Source organism: Oryctolagus cuniculus, chromosome 12, assembly GCF_964237555.1.
Source record: "Oryctolagus cuniculus chromosome 12, mOryCun1.1, whole genome shotgun sequence".
NCBI lineage: Eukaryota > Metazoa > Chordata > Mammalia > Lagomorpha > Leporidae > Oryctolagus > Oryctolagus cuniculus.
Genome location: NC_091443.1, coordinates 70,850,933 through 70,876,009, shown reverse-complemented (window position 1 = coordinate 70,876,009; position 25,077 = coordinate 70,850,933). Strand labels below are relative to the sequence as shown.

At 36.7% G+C, this 25,077-nt stretch overlaps 2 protein-coding genes across 3 annotated transcripts in view; one reads left to right on the top strand and one right to left on the bottom strand.

The window, feature by feature from the left end:
* MYEF2 (myelin expression factor 2) overlaps positions 1 to 15,960 on the top strand; it is a 43,440-nt gene extending 27,480 nt beyond the window's left edge. Inside the window, exons 11-17 of one of the 2 annotated variants that reach the window (XM_002717853.5) lie at positions 1,584 to 1,634; positions 1,920 to 1,988; positions 2,289 to 2,387; positions 2,659 to 2,730; positions 4,433 to 4,641; positions 4,721 to 4,772; positions 14,669 to 15,960. In XM_002717853.5, coding sequence (XP_002717899.1) covers positions 1,584 to 1,634; positions 1,920 to 1,988; positions 2,289 to 2,387; positions 2,659 to 2,730; positions 4,433 to 4,641; positions 4,721 to 4,772; positions 14,669 to 14,832 — 716 coding nt within the window. In that variant the 3' untranslated portion in view covers positions 14,833 to 15,960. The remainder of the gene's footprint in view (positions 1 to 1,583; positions 1,635 to 1,919; positions 1,989 to 2,288; positions 2,388 to 2,658; positions 2,731 to 4,432; positions 4,642 to 4,720; positions 4,773 to 14,668) is intronic. The other variant, XM_002717852.5, reaches the window with a different exon arrangement.
* The window catches only part of SLC24A5 (solute carrier family 24 member 5), a 29,332-nt gene continuing 18,922 nt past the window's right edge, over positions 14,668 to 25,077 (bottom strand). Inside the window, exons 3-9 of the mRNA XM_017348054.3 lie at positions 24,558 to 24,641; positions 24,364 to 24,467; positions 23,924 to 24,024; positions 20,810 to 21,093; positions 18,174 to 18,380; positions 16,208 to 16,309; positions 14,668 to 15,738 (exon numbers count right to left, since the gene is read on the bottom strand). Of these exons, the coding sequence (XP_017203543.1) occupies positions 15,416 to 15,738; positions 16,208 to 16,309; positions 18,174 to 18,380; positions 20,810 to 21,093; positions 23,924 to 24,024; positions 24,364 to 24,467; positions 24,558 to 24,641 (1,205 nt within the window). The 3' untranslated portion in view covers positions 14,668 to 15,415. The remainder of the gene's footprint in view (positions 15,739 to 16,207; positions 16,310 to 18,173; positions 18,381 to 20,809; positions 21,094 to 23,923; positions 24,025 to 24,363; positions 24,468 to 24,557; positions 24,642 to 25,077) is intronic.

Sequence of the window (25,077 nt, the reverse complement as noted above, 5' to 3'; positions counted from 1 at the left end):
TTAGCTATAACCTAGTACTCTATAATAATCAATTTTTTTCCGTGTTGCCTCCTCTCCTTTTCCCTCCTCAGCCTCTGGTAATCACTATTTTCCTTTTAATTTCTTTGAGATCACATATTTTTTGGACTCCACAGAGGACTAAGATCATGTGATACCTGTCTTTCTGTGCTTGGCTTATTTCACATAACATTTTTATAGTTAGGTACTTATGATATCATTTCTTTATAAAGTCTGAAACCTTAAGAGTAGCTAACAAGAAAGAGGGTAGGCAAAGGTCAGGAGGATTCTTCTGGGGCCAGCTGTGTTGTTGTTAGCCTTTGAGCTCTGTGGATTTTGAGGTGTCTTTAAGGCAAAAGAAGAATGTTCAACACAGTGGCTTGTATATCATGGGTATAAAGTATTTGTAGAATGGTTGGAATGCTGCCATGTGTCATAGGCGACTTCAATTTGTACAGCTAGTTGGGAAGGTAGCTTTTCAGGGAGCTATTTGGCTGCTCAGAAGACTAATTAGTAGTTTCTCTTTGGAGAATGGGTTTTAAACCTTTGGGTGTGAGGACTGTTTTATTCTCTTAACATTTGCTAGGGACTCCAGAGTACTATTTTTTATGTGGTTCTACTTGTCGGTATTTACTGTACTATAAATGAAAACTTAGGGCACTAGGTAGATAAGAAATATTTTCATATTTATTTAAAAAATAATGAACACAATATGTGTTAGTTAAGTATAATTTTTAAGAAAATAAACTATTTTCTGATAATTTGCGAGAAGAGTGGTATTTTTTTTCCTTCTTATACATCTCTTTAATGTTTGGCTTAACACAAGATAGCCATGCTGTTACATATGCATCTGCATTCCGTTTGTTGTAATATCATACAAGACATAATCTCTAGCAAAGTATACCTTATACTCATTAAAGAATGAGGTGAGAGTAAAATAGTCAAATAATTTGTTAGTAGTATTTGATGACTGAAGTAATTTTGACCTATTAGACCTTAAAGGATTCTCAGACTATATTTGAGAATTACTGTTTTAATTTAATTGATGATACCAGGTTCCTATTTTTGTTGAGATGCTTTAGTAACATTTTGGATTATTATGTGGTTACAGATATCATTACAATCAAAATAATTTTCTCCCTTACTCTGAGGCTGTCATATCCCTCACTTTTCATAAACACATACTATTTATACTGAATTTTTTACAATTCTCTTAGCTATCATGGTTAGAGAGGTTCTTACTTTCTGATTTGATTTCTGAATCTGCTGTAGTGATATTTCTGTGTCTGTCCTGAAAAAAAATTGATTACCTCATCCTAGGTATTCTGTTAGCTGAATGTTGTAGGTGTGACTCGTGAATTTTGCTTTCTTGTCTAATATATGTTGAAAGAAGCCTTTTTTGAGGACTCATGGTTTGACAGCTGCTATGGCATAGTGCTTTAAACCATCCCTCCTATACCTGTTTTTTTCTCTAGTGTTCCATTCTGGCTAGACCAATGGTATCTATTTTGCTATTATGAGTTGTGTCATTCTTTAGTCATAAAAATAAGATTTACTGAAAGTACATACTGTGTATTTTGTTTGAGGTATGGGAATGGATGGTCCAGGTTTTGGAGGCATGAATAGAATTGGAGGAGGTATGTATAAGCATTTGTTTTTTGTATGTACTCATCACGTCTTTTAATAAACTAGAAACTGTGTTGAGAATCCCAAGGAAAAAAGTCATGGTTTATTGTTGGCTCATGTCCTAATGACTGCTAACAGAAATTGAGCCTGGTACATACTTAAAGAAAGGTGACGCCTTAAGAAGTAGCTGCGCAAGGTAGGATGAATGAAGAGCTTACTAGTGAGATTTAACATTTTCAAAATGTTCAACTGTATAACTGACATGTAAATCTCAAAAATTAATCTTTATTTCATAGGAATTGGGTTTGGTGGTCTAGAAGCAATGAATAGCATGGGAGGATTTGGAGGAGTTGGCCGAATGGGAGGTAAGTAAATGTATACAGTGGAACATGTACACTATGTCTAGTTTTGCCTATTATTTAACTTTTTTCCCCTTCACTTAGGAATGGGTGACCAAGGAAGGCATATGGGCACTAGGGGATAAGGACAGGCATTGTGGGAATGGGGATGGTGCATTTGGCGTGTGAGGTGAGTTGGGTAAATCAAAGACTATTTTTTATTTATTACTTTTGCTGTCTTTTCAGATTAGTATAGATATATTCCTGAATGGCTTACTATGCATTGATGTACTTGAGAAGGGTTAATTTGTTGCACAATCTTTTCAGAACTGTACCGTGGCGCGATGACTAGTAGCATGGAGCGAGATTTTGGACGTGGTGATATTGGAATAAATCGAGGCTTTGGAGATTCCTTTGGTAGACTTGGTAGGGCTGGCTGCATGCTTCTCCTTTTCTTTTTGCAGGTTATATTTTTCAAAATTTGTTCTCAGTTTTTGGTTATTATTACATATTACCTGAAGAAAACTTTAGGGATATTAATGTACTATCTCTTTAGTATTTTGTGTGTTTGAATCCTATTTCCAGAATACTGTATGCTTTTCAGTTATTGTACTTCTTCGGAGAGTATAGTACCTTGGGAATTATAAAGTATGGTAATTTAAATTAATTAGTATATTATTTTTCCCTCCTTGTTTAGGCAGTGCAATGATTGGAGGGTTTGCAGGAAGAATAGGAGCTTCTAACATGGGTCCAGTAGGATCTGGAATAAGTAGGTTTAAATTTTACTAGAATTTATTCAGTAATATTTGAGTGCTTGCAAAGACTTTTTAAGAGTAGTTATTGTAGTATAGTAATGCTTTATTCTTATTTGTTAATGTGTCTTGTTGCAATTTGAGAAACTTTTGACAACCATTGAATTAATAAGCCTGTTTGATATTTCTAAATTAACTGTTTGAATTTTACCTTCATTGATGTTTCTAAACTAACATTACCGTGTGTGTTAACTATCTTCCCATCTAAGAAGCTTTTCCAACCAATGAATCTGAGGATTTCTCTGATAGTGTGTCAGGAATGACTTTTGCTGTAGCACCAACATTGTTTTCCTTACATAGTTTCTGTAACAGCTATTAGTGACTATCTTATCTGGAATATTTTGTGTGTTCTGGTAGATACAGGCATAACATTTTTAGAGAACTCCTGAGGTCCAGGATTAAGTTTGAAAGAGGTGCTTATTTCCTCTTCTCTTAAGCCTTTCCTGTTAAACCTGATACTGGGGAATGCTGAATCTCTCCTGTCTGTTTCTGCTCCCACACTTTAGGCTTTAACACCATAAGCCTTAACACAGACCTTAGTTTTTGACCTCTGTTTACTGGGCCATGTCTCTGTAAGCTTTTCATATTTTATTGACTTCCTTTAGTTGATGAAATTTTGCAAGTAGGAAATGCATCCTACTTGAATTATTCTAAGAGTAAATCCTAAAATCCTGTCAGCTGAAGGCATCTACTTTCATGGTACCTTACCCCCTACTTTGTTCCTTATTTCATCATCTTTGAGATTTGGAATATTTCTGTTAATTTAACTTTCCTAACTTCCTCTTATCTCAGCATTTATACTTCTGTTTCCCTAATTTCATATTTGCTTTTCATAGAAAGTCAGTTTGAAGGTAACATTAATTTTAAGAGTTTCCATGTGTGGCAGTAGTAGATACAAACAAAAGGGGGGTACATTTTAAGAATGCAATAATTGCAATAATTAAGGGAGACAGAGTCATTATATAAGAATGTAGGTATGAGCTAGAAGCTAAATTTTCAAGCTTTGGCTAAGAAGGAATGATATTTCCTCCCTCCATGAATTCTGTTTGCGATTAAATGTCATGTTTTCCTACTATTACTGAAAAATGACTTGATATAAAAGGTGAAATTCTATGGGAAACAGAGATTATAAAACTGAGGTGAAAGGTAAGCTAGGAAAGGAATGTGTAGGAGAGCATGAAGAGAGCAATGTGTTCTAGAGTTGCAATAATTTGAATTTAGCTCCACATATCTTTGTTCTTGCAATTACTATACTTGGTGTTTTGGAAAATAAGAATGAAAACTACTACAAATTAATAGATGAAGTGATTCCAGAGAATTTAAATAATTTATATGATATATTTTATATCATACCCCATTTATCAAAGATAGAGCTTTTTATGATGTATTTTATAATTTATAGAGATTTATATAGTGCTTAGAATTAAAATTTTCAACTAATTAAATGTATACCAAATTAAATTCTGTTCCTTGGAAAATTGTTATATTGTTTGTATGAAAATAGTTCTATTATTATCTAATTATATAAATTAATTTTTCTCTCCCCTTCTTTCTCAAAATGGTTCTCTCCTTCCTCTTTCCTTTCTTTCCTTCTCTTCTTACTCCTTCTTCAAAATAAAAATACAAAACTCCCGAATCCTTGCCTTCTTGAAAATCCAGGTGGTGGAATGGGTGGCATGAGCAGTGTGACTGGAGGAATGGGGATGGGACTGGACCGGATGAGCTCCAGCTTTGATAGAATGGGACCAGGTATAGGAGCTCTACTGGAAAGGAGCATCGATGTGGATCGAGGATTTTTATCGGGCCCAATGGGAAGCGGAATGAGAGACAGAATAGGCTCCAAAGGCAACCAGATTTTTGTCAGAAATGTAAGCAAATAATTGTAAAGGATACTTAAAATTCTTCTATTTCTTGTATATATGTTACTAACACCTCTTTTCATTCTAGCTACCTTTTGACTTGACTTGGCAGAAACTAAAAGAGAAATTCAGTCAGTGTGGTAAGTATACCAATGATCGTAGATATGTTAATATTGATTACGGAGGAAAACTAATTTTAAACTACACTGTGTTTAGTCTTTTGCCTGTCCGGATGCCTGTTCCTGCATAGTTTGGAGAGTGTTCCAGTTTCTAATTTCACTTCAAACAAATGAGTGATTTTGCTGTCTTCTGGCCTTGAGCAGTATATATTACTACTAAAAATAAGGTTGCCTATTGCTGTTTCCTATCAATAAAGAAAGCACTTGTTTTATTATTTGATTTTAAATGGTTTGCATTGAGAGGATTTTTTTCTTTAGAGCAACATTAATACACAATAAATATATATATATATATATATTTTTTTTTTTTGACAGGCAGAGTTAGACAGTGAGAGAGACAGAGAGAAAGGTCTTCCTTCCGTTGGTTCACCCCCGAAATGGCCACTATGGCCGGTGCTGTGCCGATCCAAAGCCAGGAGCCAGGTGCTTCCTCCTGGTCTCCCATGCGGGTGCAGGGCCCAAGGACCTGGGCCATCCTCCACTGCCTTCCCGGGCCACAGCAGAGAGCTGGACTGAAAGAGGAGCAACTGGGACAGAATCTGGCGCCCCGACCTGGACTAGAACCCAGGGTGCTGGCGCCGCAGGCGGAAGATTAGTCTAGTGAGCCACGGTGCCGGCCAATACATGTTATATTTTACACCCTTGTTTATAGTATACTGCAGTAGATTGCCAGCCACTGAGATGTTGACATCCAATTGATACGGCATAAATAGGTGGAGACCCATTCTGCACACTCTGTATTGTCTACATAATACAGGAAGTTTATCAGGTAGCATAGAATTCATTACCAGGCATACCCAGGGCATGGCTACATCCTGATGATACTTTTAATTCTTTTATAAACTATTCTTAGCTATCATACTACCTATAAAACTTTAATGTGTTTATTAGCTTTCTAAACAATTTTATTTAAGGTATGCAGATTTCTTGTATTTCCTATATACAGATTCAGGAACATAATGATACTTCCTACCCTACCCTCCCTCAGCTCACATTCCTACCCTCTTCTCTCTTCCCTCTCCTGTTCCCATTCTTAATTTTTACAAAGATCTATTTTCAGTTTACTTTATATTCATAAGATTAACCATACACTAAGTAAAGAGCTCAACAAATAGTATGAAGAAAAAAACACTGTTCCTCAACTGCCAAGACAAGGGCTATAAACAATCATTGAATCTCAAAATATTGATTTCACTCCTGTAGATTACCTATTTCAAACCTAAGATCTGTAGATGATTTAGGTTTATTACATTTAAAAGAGAGCCTCTTGCAGTACTATGCTTATTTTGTTATAAAATATCTTTTTTTTTTTTTTTTTTGACAGGCAGAGTTAGACAGTGAGAGAGAGAGAGAGAGAGAGAAAAGTCCTCCTTTCGTTGGTTCACTCCCCAGATGGCCACTACGGCTGGCACGCTGCCGATCTGAAGCCAGGAGCCAGGTGCTTCTTCCTGGTCTCCCATGCGGGTGCAGGGCCCAAGCACCTGGGCCATCCTCCACTGCCTTCCCCGGGCCACAGCAGAGAGCTGGACTGGAAGAGGAGCAACCAGGACTAGAACCCAGCGCCCATATGGGATGCTGGCGCCGCAGGCGGAGGATTAGCCAAGTGAGCCACGGCGCCGACCCCATAAAATATCTTAATTGATAAGTTTTCGCTCCCTCCCCTCCAATAATGGGAGAACTGGTGTGATATTTTTTTGTACAAAGTAACTGATTTCCTGCTAGTATTTTTCTGCTATTGCACAGAATTCCAGAGACTGTAATCACATTGTAAGCTACTTAGGTAACATACAATGATAAAAGTGGTACATTCAGCCTGGTAGAATAATAGAGAATTAGGAGTATTTGGTTTATGTTTTTAATTTTTATGATCATGGAAGAGGTAATTTTAATGATCTCCTACAGAAATAGCCTCTGTGGCCACTATGAGAGCTATTATTATCTTCTGAGTTCTCATAGTCCTTATGCATAACTCTGTGGTGGTTTTCATCATGCTGTAATTTTTTGTTCACATTTTCTTCTGTCCTAGATGGAAGCTCTTGAGGACAAGAACTGTCATCTTTTGTCCTAGCACCTTTCATTGCCTCTCTGCAGATAGTAAGAGTTTATGAAATGTTTGTAAGTTCAGCATTCTGAACAGATCTTCATTTACTTGGTTATTTACTCATTCATTAAATCTAAAAACACCATATTTTTGATATTCCACTAGTCAATAGAATTATGAAGGTGAATAGAGTCAGATACTATTGTTCTTAATGAACATACAATGTGACTCTGTCCAGAATGTTGTGTTGGCACTCTTTGTTGGTCGGCCTTTATTTTGCACTAATCTAAAATTCAAGGAAGGGAAACTTTGTATTCTTTTTTATAAAAAGAAAAAAGTTGAAAACAAGTCAGCTAGTAAATAGTTACCATTAAGAGAAAACAAAACAGTAAAACTTGTTTTGAGGCATCAGTAGCCTTTGTAGGGGTAGGCAGAGCTACAGAATGAGTGATGGGCATCCATTCATGGTCAGCCATAAATCCTATGAACCACGTATTAGGTGCTTAGTGATATACACCAAGTGAGAAAGAGTGTTGGTAAATGTACACAGCTGGAAATCACCTGGCTGGAATGAACTGAACCAGCCATTTCCCCACCATATCGCTTCATTAATGGGTCAATTTATCAGTCTTAGAATTTTATTTTATTTTTTTAAAGATTTTTTTTTTTAATTTATTTGAAACAGAATTACAGAGAGAGGTAGAAACAGAGAGAGAGAGGTCTTCCATCTGCTGGTTCTCTCCCCAGATGGCCGCAACAGCCAGAGCTGTGCTGATCTGAAGCCAGGAGCCAGGAGCTTCTTCCGGGTCTCCCATGTGGGTGCAGGGACCCAAGGACTTGGGCCATCTTCTACTGCTTTCCTAGGCCATAGCAGAGAGCTGGATCAGAAGAGGAACAGCCAGGACTAGAATCGGCGCCCACATGGGATGCTGGTGCTTCAGGCTAGGGCTTTAACCCGCTGTGCCACAGCGCTGGCCCCCAGTCTTAGGATTTTAAATGAAAAAGGATGGCTGGCGCCGCGACTCACTAGGCTAATCCTTTGCCTGCGGCGCCAGCACTCCGAGTTCTAGTCCCGGTTGGGGCACTGATTCTGTCCTGGTTGCTCCTCTTCCAGTCCAGCTCTCTGCTGTGGCCCGGGAGTGTGGTGGAGGATGGCCCAAGTGCTTGGGCCCTGCACCCGCATGGGAGACCAGGAGGAAGCACCTGGCTCCTGGCTTTGGATCGGCGTAGCTCTGGCCGTGGCGGCCATTTGGGGGGTGAACCAATGGAAGGAAGGCCTTTCTTTCTGTCTCTCTCTCTCACTGTCTAACTCTGCCTGTCAAAAAGAAAAAAGAAAGTAATGAGATTTTTTTTTTTAACTTGCCACAAGCTAGTAATGAGCTCTTTGGCAGTACAAGACAATCGCCACCCCAGCCCCCAAACCCAAGATGAGTAACTATATTCTGTTAGTTAGGAGTCTGTTGGTACTCCATGCATTTCCCCTAAATAGTATCTGCCTGTAAATAACCTCATTGGTAGCTTAGAAAATGTCTCCAATGATTAACTGTCCTTGATGAAGCAATGAGAAAGGCTGAGAAAATGTTATGTTATGGATTATAGTACCCTCAATACAACATTTTCTCAGTCTTTATTATTCAGGAAAAAAATGTTTTCAGATATCCCCAGATATAGCAAGATGAAAAATAAGTATTTTCCAGTTCTTTGTTCTAAATACAGTAAACCCCACAAGGTTGTGTTTTGACCCCAGGCTGGTAAGACACATCATTTTTACAGTAAAATAAATGTTTTTATCCCACCTTATGTAATTTCTCAGTGACATGCATTTTCAAGAAGGCTGAGTATAAATAAATTTACTGACTTATACTGAGGTGGAACCCACATTTGTTCAGCATATGTTAACGGGGGGTCAAATAGACATAGTCTTTCAAACTTGCTCCCGTGTTTCTACGTACCTCAGCCATATTCCGGCCTCTGGCTGAGTAACATGCAAGCTATAACACCTTAGAACAGCAGTGGAAAGAAAGACTATTCTCATTTCTTCCTGCTATAAACCAAGTAAACAAATAGAAATTTAGTCCACAAATTTCCACTATGTAATATTTCTACATCACTATTCGATCTAATTTAAAATTCAAGGAAGGGAAACTTAGTATGTTAACTACACAGAATGGACGTTTGCTGTAGATTTTATTTATTAAAGCAATTGCTACTTCAAGCATGATTAGTGGAATTTAACTCAAATAACTTAATTGTAAAAATAATTTATGAAGAAAATTCATTGATTGAATCACTTTTTGTTTATAAAGAAAGGCTAAAACTTTGTTTTTCGTCCCTTATGTCATAATTATGCTTTTTTTTTTTTTTTTTGACAGGCAGAGAGAGGCAGAGAGAAAGGCCTTTGCTGTTGGTTCACCCTCCAATGGCCACCGTGGCCGGCGCACCACGCTGATCCGATGGCAGGAGCCAGGTACTTCTCCTGGTCTCCCATAGGGTGCAGGGCCCAAGCACTTGGGCCATCCTCCACTGCCTTCCCGGGCCACAGCAGAGAGCTGGCCTGGAAGAGGAGCAAGCGGGACAGAATCCGGTGCCCCGACTGGGACTAGAACCTGGTATGCCAGGCCCCGCAAGGCGGAGGATTAGCCTATTGAGCTGTGGCACTGGCCTTTTTTTTATTTTTATTTTTTATTTTTGGACAGGCAGAGTGGACAGTGAGAGAGAGAGAGAAAGGTCTTCCTTTAAAGCCAAGACACTCTGGCAAAAGATCTCTGTGAGTGAGATCCCAGTGGAAAGAACAGGTCTTCAAAGAAGGAGGTACCTTTCTCTGAAGGGAGGAGAGAACCTCCACTTTGACTATGACCTTGTCTAAACAAGATAAGAATCGGAGAACTCAGAGGGCTTCCATAGCCTTGGAAACTCATGACTGGAGCATAGGGAGATTACTGATGCCATAGACAGGAGTGTCAATTGGTAAAGTCTACAACAGGAGTCACTGTGCACTTACCCCTCATGTAGGATCACTGTCCTTAATGTGCTGTGCATTGAGATTTAATGCTATAACGAGTACTCAAACAATATATTTCACTTTTTGTTTCTATGGGGGTGCAAACTGTTGAAATCTCTACTTAATGTATACTAAACTGATCCTCTGTAAAAAAAAAAAAAAAAGAAAGAAATTATCAATTCCCAACTTGACTCTCACTGGGATTAAACATGACAATAGGTCTGATCTGATTTCATAATCATTTAAAAAAAATCATCTATTATTTTTCACTTTATGTTTCTGTGTGGGAGCAAACTGCTGAAATCCTTACTTAATGTATACTAAGCTGATCTTCTGTATATTAAGATAATCGAAAATGAATCTTGATGTGAATGGAAGGGGAGAGGGAGTGGGAAAGGGGAGGGTTGTGGGTGGGAGGGACGGTATGGGGGGGAAGCCATTGTAATCCATAAATCGTACTTTGGAAATTTATATTCATTAAATAAAAGTTAAAAAAAAAAACAAAAAAGAAAGGTCTTCCTTTGTCACTGGTTCACCCTCCAATGGCCACTGTGGCCGGCGCATCGCGCTGATCCGAAGCCAGGAGCCAGGTGCTTCTCCTGGTCTCCCATAGGGTGCAGGGCCCAAGCACTTGGGCCATCCTCCACCACACTCCCTGGCCACAGCAGAGAGTTGGCCTGGAAGAGGAGCAAGCGGGACAGAATCCGGTGCCCCGACTGGGACGAGAACCCGGTGTGCCGGCGCCTCAGGCGGAGGATTAGCCTATTGAGCCAGGGTGCCGGCCCTAATTATGCTTTCTTAAAGTAGAATGAGTTTGCTTTTTTCTCCCATGGATATGTTAAAGCATCACTTAGCAGATTTTATTGAATCATTTATTTAGTGATAAATACTTTTAATTTGGTCTTTTTTTTTTTCTTTTTTAAGAGATCTTATTTATTTGAGAGGTAGAGTTACAAACAGTGAGAGGGAGAGACAGAGAGAAAGGTCTTCCATCCGCTGGTTCACTCCTCAAATGGTCACAACAGCTGGAGCTGAGCCCATCCAAAGCCAAAGCTAGGAGCTTCTGGGTCCCTCATGCGTGTGCAGGGACCCAAGCACTTGGGACATCTTCCACTGCTTTCCCAGGCCATAAGCAGAGAATTGAATCAGAAGAGGAGCAGCCAGAACACAAACCAGTGCTCATATGGGATGCCAGTGCTGCAGGTGGAGGCTTAACCTACTGTGCCACAGCACTGGTTCCCAGGTCTATTTTTTCATATGTTTTTACATCTGCATTTCCCAGTATATAGTGCATAAGATAGTAATAGGCTTGATTGAGTAAAGTAGAAATATTTAACTTTTTATTGCACTATAAGTAATTTTATTACTAGTATACAGGTTTATAACAATCATATGTTTGACTATTCTGTGAAAATGATTTCTCATGACATACTGAAAAGTCTTATATTTTTCTGAAAACAGCAGTTCTATTTTTGTTTTCTTGGAATCATATCACACAAGATTGAGTCCTCTCCAGAAGATTTCAGTTGAGGAAGTCATCAGAGCATGTAAAAAGTCAGGCATGTCTGATTTTAATCAATTATTTGATGTCAACTTTTGTCCCTTCTGAATTATGTATTTTTATTAGGAAAAAAACTAGAACACTTACAACTCTTTCTGGTTCCATCCTACTGGGATTTTTTTTGACAATCTAAGCATGAAACAGTATCAGCAGGCCGGCGCCACGTCTCACTAGGCTAATCCTCCGCCTTGCGGCGCCGGCTCACCGGGTTCTAGTCCCGCTTGGGGCGCCAGATTCTGTCCTGGTTGCCCCTCTTCCAGGCCAGCTCTCTGCTGTGGCCAGGGAGTGCAGTGGAGGATGGCCCAAGTGCTTGGGCCCTGCACCCCATGGGAGACCAGGAGAAGCACCTGGCTCCTGGCTTCGGATCAGTGCGGTGCGCCGGCCACAGCGCGCTGGCCGCGGTGGCCATTGGAGGGTGAACCAACAGCAAAAAGAAGGCCTTTCTTTCTGTCTCTCTCTCTCTCTCATTGTCCACTCTGCCTGTCCAAAAAAAAAAAAAAAAAAGTATCTGCAGACTGTTCTCTGTATAGCCTGATTGTCCAAACTGTTAGATATTTGGAGTATCTTAGAGTGATCCTGTCAGCTGAAAAGCCTTGGGATCATTATGAGAGCAAGAATTTGGAGCTCTGTGTTGTGATTCCTAAACTGAGGGAGACTATTTAAGAGAGGAAAAAAGGAGAGAAATTTGTTTTGAAATATTAAAAGGCAAGACATAGTATATTGAAACATTTTCCATTGAAGTTTTCGAGATTTCTTTCTTGGATGAACCTTATATTTTCTAACAAACTTATTATATGATAATTACATCAAGGAAAACCATAAGTTGGTAGGTAAAACTATACTAAGGACAAATCTTTACCATGAGAGCCTTTGAAAATTCTCCATAGTCCCTTTCAAAAGCACTATCAAGTGCTGCTGTTTACCAAGGTCTGCTTCTTTAATTAAACGTGCTTTTTTTCAGGTACCAGCATGCATGCTATAGAGAACCCCGGAAACTGTACTGCATCTATATTTAGAGTTTTTAAAAAAATATTTTTCCAGTGTCAATTTAGTGATGTTTATTATTTTAGTGTAATTGCTGTGTTTCTTTCTTTTTTTTTTCATTTTTGCCATTTGTGTTCATTGCTGTTTGGATCTATTTTATTATAATGTAATTTATCTGAGGATTAGTCTGTTTTATAATTTTCAAAACACATTTAAGGACTGCCTATCCTGGCTTGCAAGATTATGGTTTGGCTGATTATGGCATTTATCTTAGTTTAATTAACGTTGAATAGGTGAGCAATTGACAATAAGTTGGTTTTTGTTTTAAGATTTATTTATTTGAAAGCACAGTTAGAGAGAGAGAGAGAAAATAGAGATCTTCTATCTTCTGGGTTACTGTCCAATGGCTATAGTGGCTGGGGCTGGGTCAGGCCAAAGCCAGGAGCCCAGAGCTTCTTCCATGTCTCCCACATGGGTGCAGGGGCCCAAACACTTGGGCCATTTTTTGCTGCTTTCCCAGGCATATTAGCAGGGAGCTGGATCAGAAGTGGAGCTGCCTGGACTCCAACCGGTGCCTATATGGGATGCTGGCGCTGCAGGTGACAGTTTACCTTGTATGCCACAACGCTGGTCCTACCAGTTGATTTTAAAAATACAATAGGGTGGTGCGTGAAAAAACAAAAGTAGAAAAATTGTCAGGATGTTGCTAATAAAAAAAATCATTCAGATCAAGATTTTAACAAAAAAAATTCTTAAATATGCAGTGAGATTAAAAATGTACCTTCTGAAAGGGCTTATGTAATTTTTTGACAGGCCCTCTTCTTTTACCTTTCCCCTTCTTCCTTTATAGAAGTAAATATGTCTGGCTGTTTGATTTGGTTGCCAGACTAAAATTAGCCCATACTGATCTGGCAACTATACTGTTAGATAGATGTCCTCCAGCTTACTTTGTTTTGACATGTACATGTAGGTGGGAGTGAAATACTGTGGTAAGTAGTCACATGCTAAATTAGGACCTGTTTTTATTGGAAAATCATGCACTCCATTTGCCTGATTATAGTCTCAGCTGTTATTTATCTACAATTATTAATTCCTCTTTTACTCTCCAGAATGCTCTGATTTAGATGATGGAGTTTTTTTGGTCTACTTTTAATTTTGATACATGATATTGATTTGCTTCAAATACAAGTCTCTAGGGTTAGCAATGGTAATAGTCATGTAAGAAATGGTTAAAGCTTCTTTAAGGTTCTTTATGCTGTTACCATTATTGGTTTTTTGTTTTTGTTTTTATTTTTTATTTTATTTTTTTTGACAGGCAGAGTTAGACAGTGGGAGAGAGAGAGACAGAGAGCAGAGAGGTCTTCCTTCCGTTGGTTCACCCCCAAAATGGTCGCTACGGCCGGCACTGCACCAATCCGAAGCCAGAAGCCAGGTGCTTCCTCCTGGTCTCCCATGCGGGTGCAGGGGCCCAAGCACTTGGGCCATCCTCCACTGCACTCCCGGGCCACAGCAGAGAGCTGGAATGGAAGAGGAGCAACTGGGACAAAATCTGGCGCCCTGACCGGGACTAGAACCCAGGGTGCCAGCACCGCAGGCAGAGGATTGGCCAAGTGAGCCGCGGTGCCGGCCACCATTACTGTTTTTACTTTTATTGATTTTAAATCTATGCTGTCTCTTCCATAATAACCCATACATTATTTAGTGCCATTTTTAGAATTTAAGTTCGAATGGTGATATCCAATAGATGACTTAGGCACTGTGGTTGAAAAGCAAAACTATTGGGATCCTTTATGATCTGGTAAAAATTAAATTCCTGGGCAGTTGCTCTTATTTGCAGGGGACAGAGGAGTGAAATGAGGATAAAAGGGAAAGAAAACAGATTAGGTAGATCAGGCCATGATCTAAAAATAATTTTGATTATATGCCTACGTTTGTTATGGGGCATGGTGAGTTGGTGGCATTTGTGCCAGCTTACATTGTTACTATAAACTTTCTTCAGAAATTATGAATGAAATATAAATAAAATATATTAAATATTTGGCAAATTTATCTAAGTTCTGATTTTGTATATTCTAATATGTGTATATACATTACTTTATATGGATTCTATTAGAATGTGAAATGATGACAGTAATGGTTATTTGATTTTTAAATCATTAAGGTTCATGTTTTTAAATAAATTACCACTTCATTAGCTGTGAGAAACTTCAAATCTGTATAGTGGAATGGTCTCCCTTTAAACTAATAATTCTGTCACTTTTATTTTACAGGTCATGTAATGTTTGCAGAAATAAAAATGGAAAATGGAAAGTCAAAAGGCTGTGGAACGGTCAGATTTGACTCCCCAGAATCAGCTGAAAAAGCCTGCAGAATAATGAATGGAATAAAAATCAGTGGCAGAGAAATTGATGTTCGCTTGGATCGTAATGCATAATTTCAAACGAGGGCTGGAACATTCCTACATCTGTTTTGCCGAATCTTCTAGTAAAAGTCATTTTTTAAGTAATACTGTATGCTTACAAAAGCTGTAAAAATGAACTTTAAATTCCCACCAGCTTTTAACAAGATAATGTTAAAAAATACTGTGATTTTTGTTAATCTCCAGTTTGGGTTTTTAAAGGACAGCAAGTCTGGTCATTCAGTTTAAATGAATGGTTATACTGTTTTTAATTAAATAAGTCATTTTCTTGTTGTTTCAAGTACTACATAGTGGGATTTATTTGTTCTAGTTTCTCCGAATTTTATCAACTTATTGTAAGGTAACGTGTAGATGGTTGTTTCAAAATTTCTGCTTTATAATATGTAATTGTCCATGAAATGAAAGGGCTCAGACAAAATTAGGATGTGATTTTTGTTGGTTTTAAATTACTTTTCTTTTGAGGAAAAAGAATTACTGTAAGTAAGGTTTAGATTCTAAAGTTCATGGTGTTTTTTATTTGACTTAAATGAAGAAATGAATTTTTCATTCTCTGTTCTTTGGAACCATTTACATTTTCCACATAACACTATTAATAATATCAACCTCCACAGCCCCTTATTTTATTGTTTCCAATAATTCCAAGTTCATATAGAACTGACAATATAGCAAGCCCCAAGTATAATACTAGGCAGACAACTCCTAATTTTCTATCTAGTTTCCACCCATTGAAGTGAATTGCTAAAAAAAGAAAAATAATTGAAATGTTGAGAGAGATGGTTATGTAAGTTAGTCCTCTGCTGTTCACCTCAACAGGAGTTAATGGATTTATAAACACAGTTTTAATAAACCATGGAACACCTAGGCATAGCATATCAAACACATTGGATCCCACGATGTTAGACATAGCCATATCTCCTTGACCTGCAAAAGAAGCATGTTGTCAAAATGTGCATACCAATGCTGTATTTTATTAATAATCTTCATAAGAAAAGAACACTGGATGCTCTTTGTTGTTGATTGCTTTTGGAAAGTTGTTATTAGAGCAAAAGTCTTAATTTGTAATTTAAAATTTTTCTTGGGTTAGTATTTAAAGTCTTAACATTTATTTAATAATTATTTATTAAACCATTTTTTTCATAAGTATGTAGCTTACTCATTGCTTTTCATCCTAATTTACCATGGTTAGTTATTTAACACACATTTCAGATGACTTCTTGGGGGATTAGAATGAGTGAAATCAACCTGCTATTAAATAGTATACTTCAGCTACTTTTTTTTTTCATTCAAAGTATGTTACTGAGGGAGAAATATTTTGAAAGCTACCTTTACATAGTGTATTTCAGTCAGGCTTGAAGAATGGGCTTTGCAGACTGAGGGTCCTAGATCTTACCTTTTCTTGCAACCAACACACTTGCAACTGTGTCTGGTATGCTTGTTCCTGCTGCTAATAAAGTGAGGCCCATTACTGTGTCTGGAATTTCTAGTGTTTCTCCTACAATAAACATAGATATTATAAGTTATGAATCTTAAAGATCCAGTTAACACTCTCTGCAGGTATTTTAGATGTTTTTTTCCTTGAATAAAAATGAAGTAAGCAGTTAGGTTTCAGACTAAGCCAAATAATTTGAATCAGGTTGGAAATTTGGGGAACCCAGGTAGCTCAGATTTTTAATGACAAGTATGTAAAAGCAAAAATTCTACCCCCGAAAAAGTCCCCCTATTTGTATCTTTAGTGAATTTATAATTGCTGTTTTCAGGGCTGTTGCTTAGTAGATGCTAATGACAGGTCATCTCCTCGTGTGAAATTTAGGTAGAATTAAATTATTTCTAGTATTTTTAAAGCTATAATTGTATTAACATGTACACTTTTTTTTTAAGTCCTACCTTAGTAACACACCTTAATTTACTGTTTCTTTGGCAAAGTCCATAAATCTTTGAGGAAAACATGACCTATTTGTTTTCTATTTGAGCCTTTTTAACATATGGTCCCAATTTATTAATACTTTTGTTTAATTTGATGTCTGTTCAACATTTTTCAGAAATGTATTCATTATGGGAAACAGAACCAGAGGAAGGTTAAAAAAAAAAAAAAAAGGACATGTAACTACTCTTTTAATGTTGTAATTGGTAACTTGATTTAGAATCCTTCCATTTTTCTTTCCTTTATTTTTCTTAAACTGTCAAAAGAACTTAATTAGAATGTAGCTTACTTATTGCATGCTTCTCTGTTGATACTGGAATTGGTTGTTAATTTTTGTTACTTTGCTAGAGTTCATATGGACATAAATAACACTAATACTTATCATCTTGGGGGCTGTTCTGTGATCTATTGCTTGACTTTGCTCTTTTCATATTTTCCTGGTATCAAATGTGTTCTGACTTAAAGTTAGGATAGATTTAACATGCAAACTAATGGGATTTCAAAAACATCTTCCTCACCAAAAAAATGCAAAAAGAAAAAGATATTGTGTTCTTTGGTAGCAAACTATTGAAATGCTTATGTTTTAATTTGGGAAAAGTTAGGGTTAGCAAATTTCTTTTTTGTGTATGAAGGACCAGATAGTAATTATTTAGGCTTAATAGGCTTTATAGCCTCTTTTGCAGTTACTCAGCTCTGCCAATGCAGTGTGAAAGCAGTCATAGATAATATGTAAATCAGTGGGCCTATGTGTGCAGTAAAATTTCAATATTAAAAATAGGCCAGGTGATTTGGGCACACAAGCCATAGTTTGTTTATTTCATGTAAGTCAATGTAGCTTAATCTTTTTGGGAGAAATTTCTGATTTTTTTGCCTATATTTGATTTTTCAGTTGGGGAATAGAGTGCATAATAGCTAGGCCGTATAGTTAAATTTTAGCCATGCACATAGTAGAAATCTAAAGTGAAACTTTACTTTAAACCCTTTTTACTCATAATATACCCTGTTTATATTGCTGTATTGAAAAGCAAAATAGAGTACAACCAGTTAAACAGTGAGCACACATTGTTTTCCTAAAACACTGATTCCCTGTCTATTTTTCACAATTCAATATAAAGAATCTATTGTGGACTCCCATGCAATGTGATTTAATTATTCATATTAGCATAAAGGAAGCCATCCTGTGAATTTAATTCCATTTATAAGGTGATCCCTTGAATTATACCCTAGTCTGTATAATAGTGAGAATACAGCTGATATGTAATATGCAACTGAAAAATCTTGTTATATTAATATTTAATCTTTTTGTAAATAGTCCTAATCTTTAGGCTTGCTGAAAAAATTTGCTCCCTAGCTATGTTATTTTAAGAACATATGCAATTTTTTCTTATAAAATTATTTTATTTTTAAATTATACTATTGTATTTTAAATACATACCTGTTATTGTGACCATCCAAACCAGTATATATGTAAATGCAGATATCCATAGTGCTGACATGAGAAAGGTTATCATAAAGTAGTTTCTCCAAAATTTTCTTCTACAATCTGGTGTGGTTAGAAAAAGTAATGTAATAATAGGAAGTGATAATACCCAAAAAATTCTTTTTACGTCTGCTTCAGGCATGCTGAAAACACTTGGTGGATCTGTTGTAAAAAAAAAATAAACAATTTTGAGTTTTCTCAAATGGCCGATTAAGTTAGAACTGCCCATTTAGATGTAATATTGAAATAAATTAGCTGTATCAGTTTTTAAAAGGCTATTTAAAACATTTGAATGTGTCATTACTGATATTGCTGGCAAAAAGAAGCTAATTGAAACTCCAGGGCAGTAAGACTTAACACTCAGCATTTCTTGACTTGGGGCTTTCAATCCATCATACTGTCTTGGACCATTCACTAAGTATGTTATTGTGTTTATGGAGTGACAATTTGAAATCTCTTGGTTTTCTGCACCGTGGATTGGTTTCAGTAACTTTGTGCTTATGCAATTAACCTGGTTTCTGCCCCAACTATTCCAGTTGCCTCCGCTTTCCAATACTGATGATGCTTCCGGCCTGCTTTATGTATCTGACAATACATACTTAGAAATTATAAAATAATTACAGCACAATCTTTTTATAAAGTTGCACATTCCTTGCAAATTCTTATTGTGATTTTTTTGGCCTATTTCTTTGATTCTTTTTATTTACTAAATTCACACTTAATGATTTTTAGAAAAAATCTTAAAAAAATAGACTTAGGATACCATCTATAATCCAGTTTATAAAACTTGGTTGTCTTATTCAGTTTGTTTTAAGTTAGTGGAAGACTAGTATAACAACATACTGGACAAAAATGAGGGTTCACTTTAAAATTGTTTGAAATTTGTATGACATTTACAAATAACATGAGTCACACTACAGCTAATTGCAGTAAAAATAAACTTTTTATAAAAAAGGTTGCCAAGCCTCAATCAGTGTACCATTAAGTAATATTAGATATATTTTTAATGTAATACAAGACTTGGACTGGCTCTTTCGAGTGTCTTGTTATAAAACTTAAGAGATGCTGGCCCCTAAAACCTGAAAAACTAGAAGCTATAAGATGTGTAACAATGGAAAAAAGTCCTGATTAAATTGCTGTAAGTAGTGAATTAGAATAATTTCCCTTCCCAATGCACATAACTAAAGCTAGAATCTATTTTATAGGATCATTTATCAAAAAGGAACATATAAAATTATATTTCTGGCTGTAGCTGAATTTGACTTTCTACAGAACATACTTAAATAAGTATTTTGCTGTTGCTTTAAACATGTCTAAATCTCACTGGTTTTCTTCTTTCCTTGAAACCAGCCCCTTTGCCTAAATTCCCAGTTTTTATGTTATTTTCCCATTTTCTCAATCAAGATCAAAGCACTGGGGTTGTATTTGCTCTTTTTTCTGGCTGAATATTGTTCCTCAGTTGCTAAGTCTTGATTCTTTCTCTGTATTTTCTCACATCTGTTCTATTTCATTCACACTGTCTTCATTTTGTCTAGACATCTAGTCAGCTTGTCAGCTGTAATAATTTAGTGCTTCTGTGAACAACATTTCAAGGAACTATTTCTGAAGTACAAATCTCCTAATTTCCATCCTCACTAATCTTCCAAGTTTATTACAGTAGCATTAAAAACTCTTCCTGCTTTCCTCTGCTCCCTTACAATATTTATAATCATACAGGTTGAGCATCCCTAATCCAAAATCAGAAATACCACCAAGTCTGAAACTTTTTGAGTACTGGCATGACACCACAAGTGGGAAATTCCAATCTGACCTCATGTGATGGGTCAAAGTCAAAACACAGGCACAATAAAATTATTATATAGAATTGCCTTCTGTGCATAAGACATACATGAGACAAATGCATTTTATTTAGACTTCGATCCTATCCATTAGATACCACAATAGGTATATGCAAATCTTTCCAAATCCCCAAATATTTCTGATCCCAAGCATTTCGGGTAATGGATACTCTGCTGTGCTCCAGTTAAGCTACTACATGAACAAGTCTTTGGCTTATGGTGTTTTCTGGGCTTCAATTCATAGAATATACTCTTAGCTCTGCGTCATTTATGTAATAAAGATTTCACTAGCTGTTTACTATCCGGTATAACATCTCCTTATAGTTAAAATCTTACCTGTTCTCTTTTCTGTAAAATCATCCTTATCAAGTTTTATACCATCTGTCCCATTTATGAACTACAGTTATATTTTATTTCTGGATCTCTTTATAGTACTTAGACCTTAACATTTTAGTTTTTTTCCCTTGCCATACCAGAAGCACCTTAAGGATAGAGGCTCTTTCTTTAATATCCGCATCCCCAGTGTCTTTTACATAATAAATCGTAGTGAGTATCAGTACTTGCTGAATTGAAGTGGGATTCTTTTTTTTTTTTTCCTCCCAAGAAACCTTTTATTTAATGAGTACAAATTTCCTAAGTACAACTTTAGGAATATAGTGATTCTTCCCACCATACCCTCCTTCCTACCCCCAACTGAAGTGGAATTCTGAACGTTTCAAATGAATAGACTTAATAATATGATATAGTTAGTACCTTCAGAACCCTGACTGAGACCATGTAGACTTATGGAAAGCTGGGAATAGCCAGAATCTTCATGAAAAATTCCACTATCAGTTCTTGATTGCCGACGACTGAATGGTTGACCTTCCTCTTCCCATCCCATCAGTGGCTGCTGTTCAGTTCTCTCCTCCATAGCTTTAGCAAGACAGGTGCAGCAAGAACTGCATTTCTTTACTATATATTGGTTAATTTTATTGTCAAAACACAGCACCAAAACATACAATCCATATATCAAAAGGAGTAAAGTCCCTTCATACCTATAAATTAAAGAGAGATTTGTGTTTTTCAGTTAGCAAAATTCATTTTAGAGTTAATAGCTTTTAGGCAGCATCTGCTTAATAATTTTCTAATAAAGACATTAAAACAATCAAATGAAGACTTCTACATATTTGTGTTTTGTAGACTTGTCCAAACTTGAGTATAACATTGTCAGTTTCTTAAAAGACTGATACTTCTTTCTTTATAAAATATTATAAATTAATTATCTTCATTTGTAGATTCCTTCCAAATGGCAGGCATAAGACTGCCTTGAAAGTAATCATTGGAGGTTTTCAAAATAAAACTAATGAATAGTGATGGCATTTGCCACCTCAGTTCACTGGCATAATTAGTGCCCAAAACTATGTGATAGTTAGAAAAAGAATGTAGTATCTATTCACTCACTTTCCAATATGGAATTTTTTAATAAAATATTCAGAATGTGTTAGATTTTGTCTGGGGCCTTTCAGTTTTCTATGTAGAGATTTTTGGGTGATTTTAATATAGGTGCATTTGCTTGCATTCACAGGAGAAATACAGTTGCCTCTAAAATTACCCCTTAGGCATCAAGAACTACTTCCCAGTATTCTGCTTTCCTACTTAAAGAACTGTAATTAGCTAACACAAGATCCCTAATTCTTGCATTTACCTTTTATTAATAGCCAGTAAATCTCTACTACAACTGAAAGAACAGAGTTCCTGATTTTCCTAGTGGAGGAAGCATTAGCTTGGATACTTTGACTGTTACAGTCCCTGACAGACAACTGATGAATTCCAGAAGGATTCCTGCTATACCAATACAATATTTTTTTTTTTGGAAGACCGACTGCATGTCAGGGAGATTGATTTTAAAATTCCCTGTGCTAGATTTTATTTCTTGATAGCAGGTATGATGCAGTGCTGTTAAGTTGTAGTGTTCCAACATGCACATTTACATTGTTTTCATGTCCTGGAAGTTCCTATGATGCCTAACATAGTCATAAATACCTAGTGGATGCCTGGTGCTTACTAGTTGAAAAGGTTTATCCACTCACTCTTTTTTCATTTTCTTGTACAAATTGGGCATAGGGAGATTATGGGAAAGCAAACAAATTTTAATAGTGATGATTAAATATTATTGGTTCTTAAAGAAGGCTACAGTAACTCCTGCTAACCAAGAAACAGAAGTATTTGGAGGGATTTAATGGGAATTCTTTTACTTCCTCCATCATCTTTTTCCAATATTTTGTGACCATGACCACTTATCATCAAAGCAAGGTAAGCAATAGCCCAGTAAAAGAAAGAAAACAAACAAGAAAACCAAACAACTCTTTGGGCTTTAATGGACAACAAAAGTTGGCAAATTCTGAATAGGCAGCCAGGATGGAAGGACAAGTGTTAGTCTCCAGTGACCAGTGAGAAAGACGAGAAGCTGGGAGGTGACTAGAAAGAAATCACTAAGTTGTGAGAAGAACCCAACAAGTGATTGTGATGAGGAAGTTGCTTCAGAGACCCCTTGGAATATGGTGTAGAAGTAGTAACATTTCTGGAACAAAAAATACTGAACCATCAATTTAGTAAAGTCCTCTCTAATTGTTTTACATAAGAGTAAAATTATTTCTTTTTTTATTTCTTTTTTTATTTAGTAAATATAAATTTTCAAAGTTCAGTTAATGGATTACAATGGCTTCCCCCCCCATAATTTCCCTCCCACTCACATCCCTCCCATCTCCCACTCCCTCTCCCATTCCATTCACATCAAGATTCATTTTCAATTATCTTTATATACAGAAGATCAATTCAGTATAAAGTAAAGATTTCATCAGTTTGCACCCACACAGAAACACAAAGTGTAAAATACTGTTTCAGTACTAGTTATAGCATTAATTCACATTGAACAACACATTAAGGACAGATCCCACATGAGAAGTAAGTACACAGTGACTCCTGTTGTTGACTTAACAATTTGACACTCTTGTTTATGGCGTCAGTAATCTCCCTAGGCTCTAGTCATGAGTTGCCAAGGCTATGGAAGCCTTTTGAGTTCGCCGATTTCGATCTTATTCCGACAGGGTCATAGTCAAAGTGGAAATTCTCTCCTCCCTTCAGAGAAAGGTACCTCCTTCTTTGATGGCCCGTTCTTTCTACTGGGATCTCACTCGCAGAGATCTTCCATTTAGGTCTTCTTCTTCTTTTTTTTTTTTTTTTTCCCAGGGTGTCTTGGCTTTCCATGCCTAAAATACTCTCGTGGGCTCTTCAGCCATATCCGAATGCCTTAAGGGCTGATTCTGAAGCCAGAGTGCTATTTAGGACATCTGCCATTCTATGAGTCTACTGTGTATTCCGCTTCCCATGATGAATCGTTCTCTCCCTTTTTGATTCTATCAGCTAGTATTAGCAGACACTAGTCTTGTTTGTGTGATCCCTTTGACTCTTAGACCTATCAGTGTGATCAATTGTGAACAGAAATTGATCACTGGGACTAGTGAGATGGCATTGGTACATGCCACCTTGATGGGATTGTATTGGGATACCCTGGCATGATTCCAACTCCACCATTTGGGGCAAGTCCGATTGAGCATGTCCCAAATTGTACATCTCCTCCCTCTCTTATTCCCACTCTTATAAGAGCACCAAAGGGGAAACCTGTTGAAGTGAAATGGACACTATGAGAAACAGTGACTTGATCAGCTCTTGTCCTGACTGTTGATGTACAATGTAATACTTTATCCATTTTAGTATTTTCTCTTTGTTTTGTTCTAGTACTATTGGTTGAACTAGGTGATTAACACACAATTATTCTTAGGTTTTTAAATTTTAACTGAATAGAGTAAAATTATTTCAACTTACCAGTAAACTTGGTTGTCAAATATTATGCCAAAAATTGCTGCTACACTGATGGCATATGCTGCACAGTCTCTGAATAGGGGCCAACATGATAGTGTTGAAACCTGTAAGATGACAGTTTACTGTTTGCATTACAGGGTGAGTCATTCAAGTACAATGCTTAGTACAATACTAAAATTGTATGTTTGTAGTTAAATATTGTTACCTTTTTCATATTGCTTAAAGAAAAAAGAAAATTGTGTTTCTGAACCTATGTTGACTTTCATAAATTTGACAAAGAGCTGTTAGTGGGTTAACCTTTAAATTGAATACATGTTGTTTTTCTACTAATTAATAAATTTGATTGAACATGTTTACTAGTGCTTTGTTGTGCCTCCCAGACTGTAACAAGTACTTTTAGACTTTACCAAGACAATAACTCTTGTTGAATGAAGTTTTCTTACCACATTAGATAGCAAACCACAGGCTGCACAGATGCCAAGGAGATTATAAATTGCAGATCCAAGGATAGTGCTAATGCCAATATCTCCTTTTGTGATAAAAACACCTGTAGGCAAGACAGTAGTGGCAAGTTTAATTTTAATTTCAAGAAAATAAAATCACATAATGTAAGTAAAACATAAGAAGCAATATTTACCTAGGAAAGCCGTAACTAATTCCGGAGCTGAACTACCCGCTGCCATGAAAGTTGCACCTGCAACATCCTGAGACAATCCAAGAGCTGAAGATAAATGAAATTATTGTTACACCTGATAGAGTAACGAATGAAACGTGTATATTTATACCTTAATACAGTATGTATTCAAAGCCATTCCTCCACATAACACTAGTATTGACTTAAGCTGGAAAAATAAAACATGCAGGTTACTACATAGAGGAATCCAGTGTCTTGGCTTATTAATAAATCCATTAATGTTTCTCTGTAAAGGGTAGAGAAGCCAACTAAAGGGGTACTTCAAAAAGTTCATGAAAGATAGAATTCTTTAAAAAAAAAAAACAAACCCTGGGAATAAATTTAAGGAAATGAAAACGTTTGACAATGAAAACTCTAAATCTCTGATGAGATTGACTAACAGGACATAAAAAATGAAAAGATACCCTGTGGGAGCCGGTGCTGTGGCACAGCAGGTAAAAGTCGCTGCCTGCAGTGCGGGCAT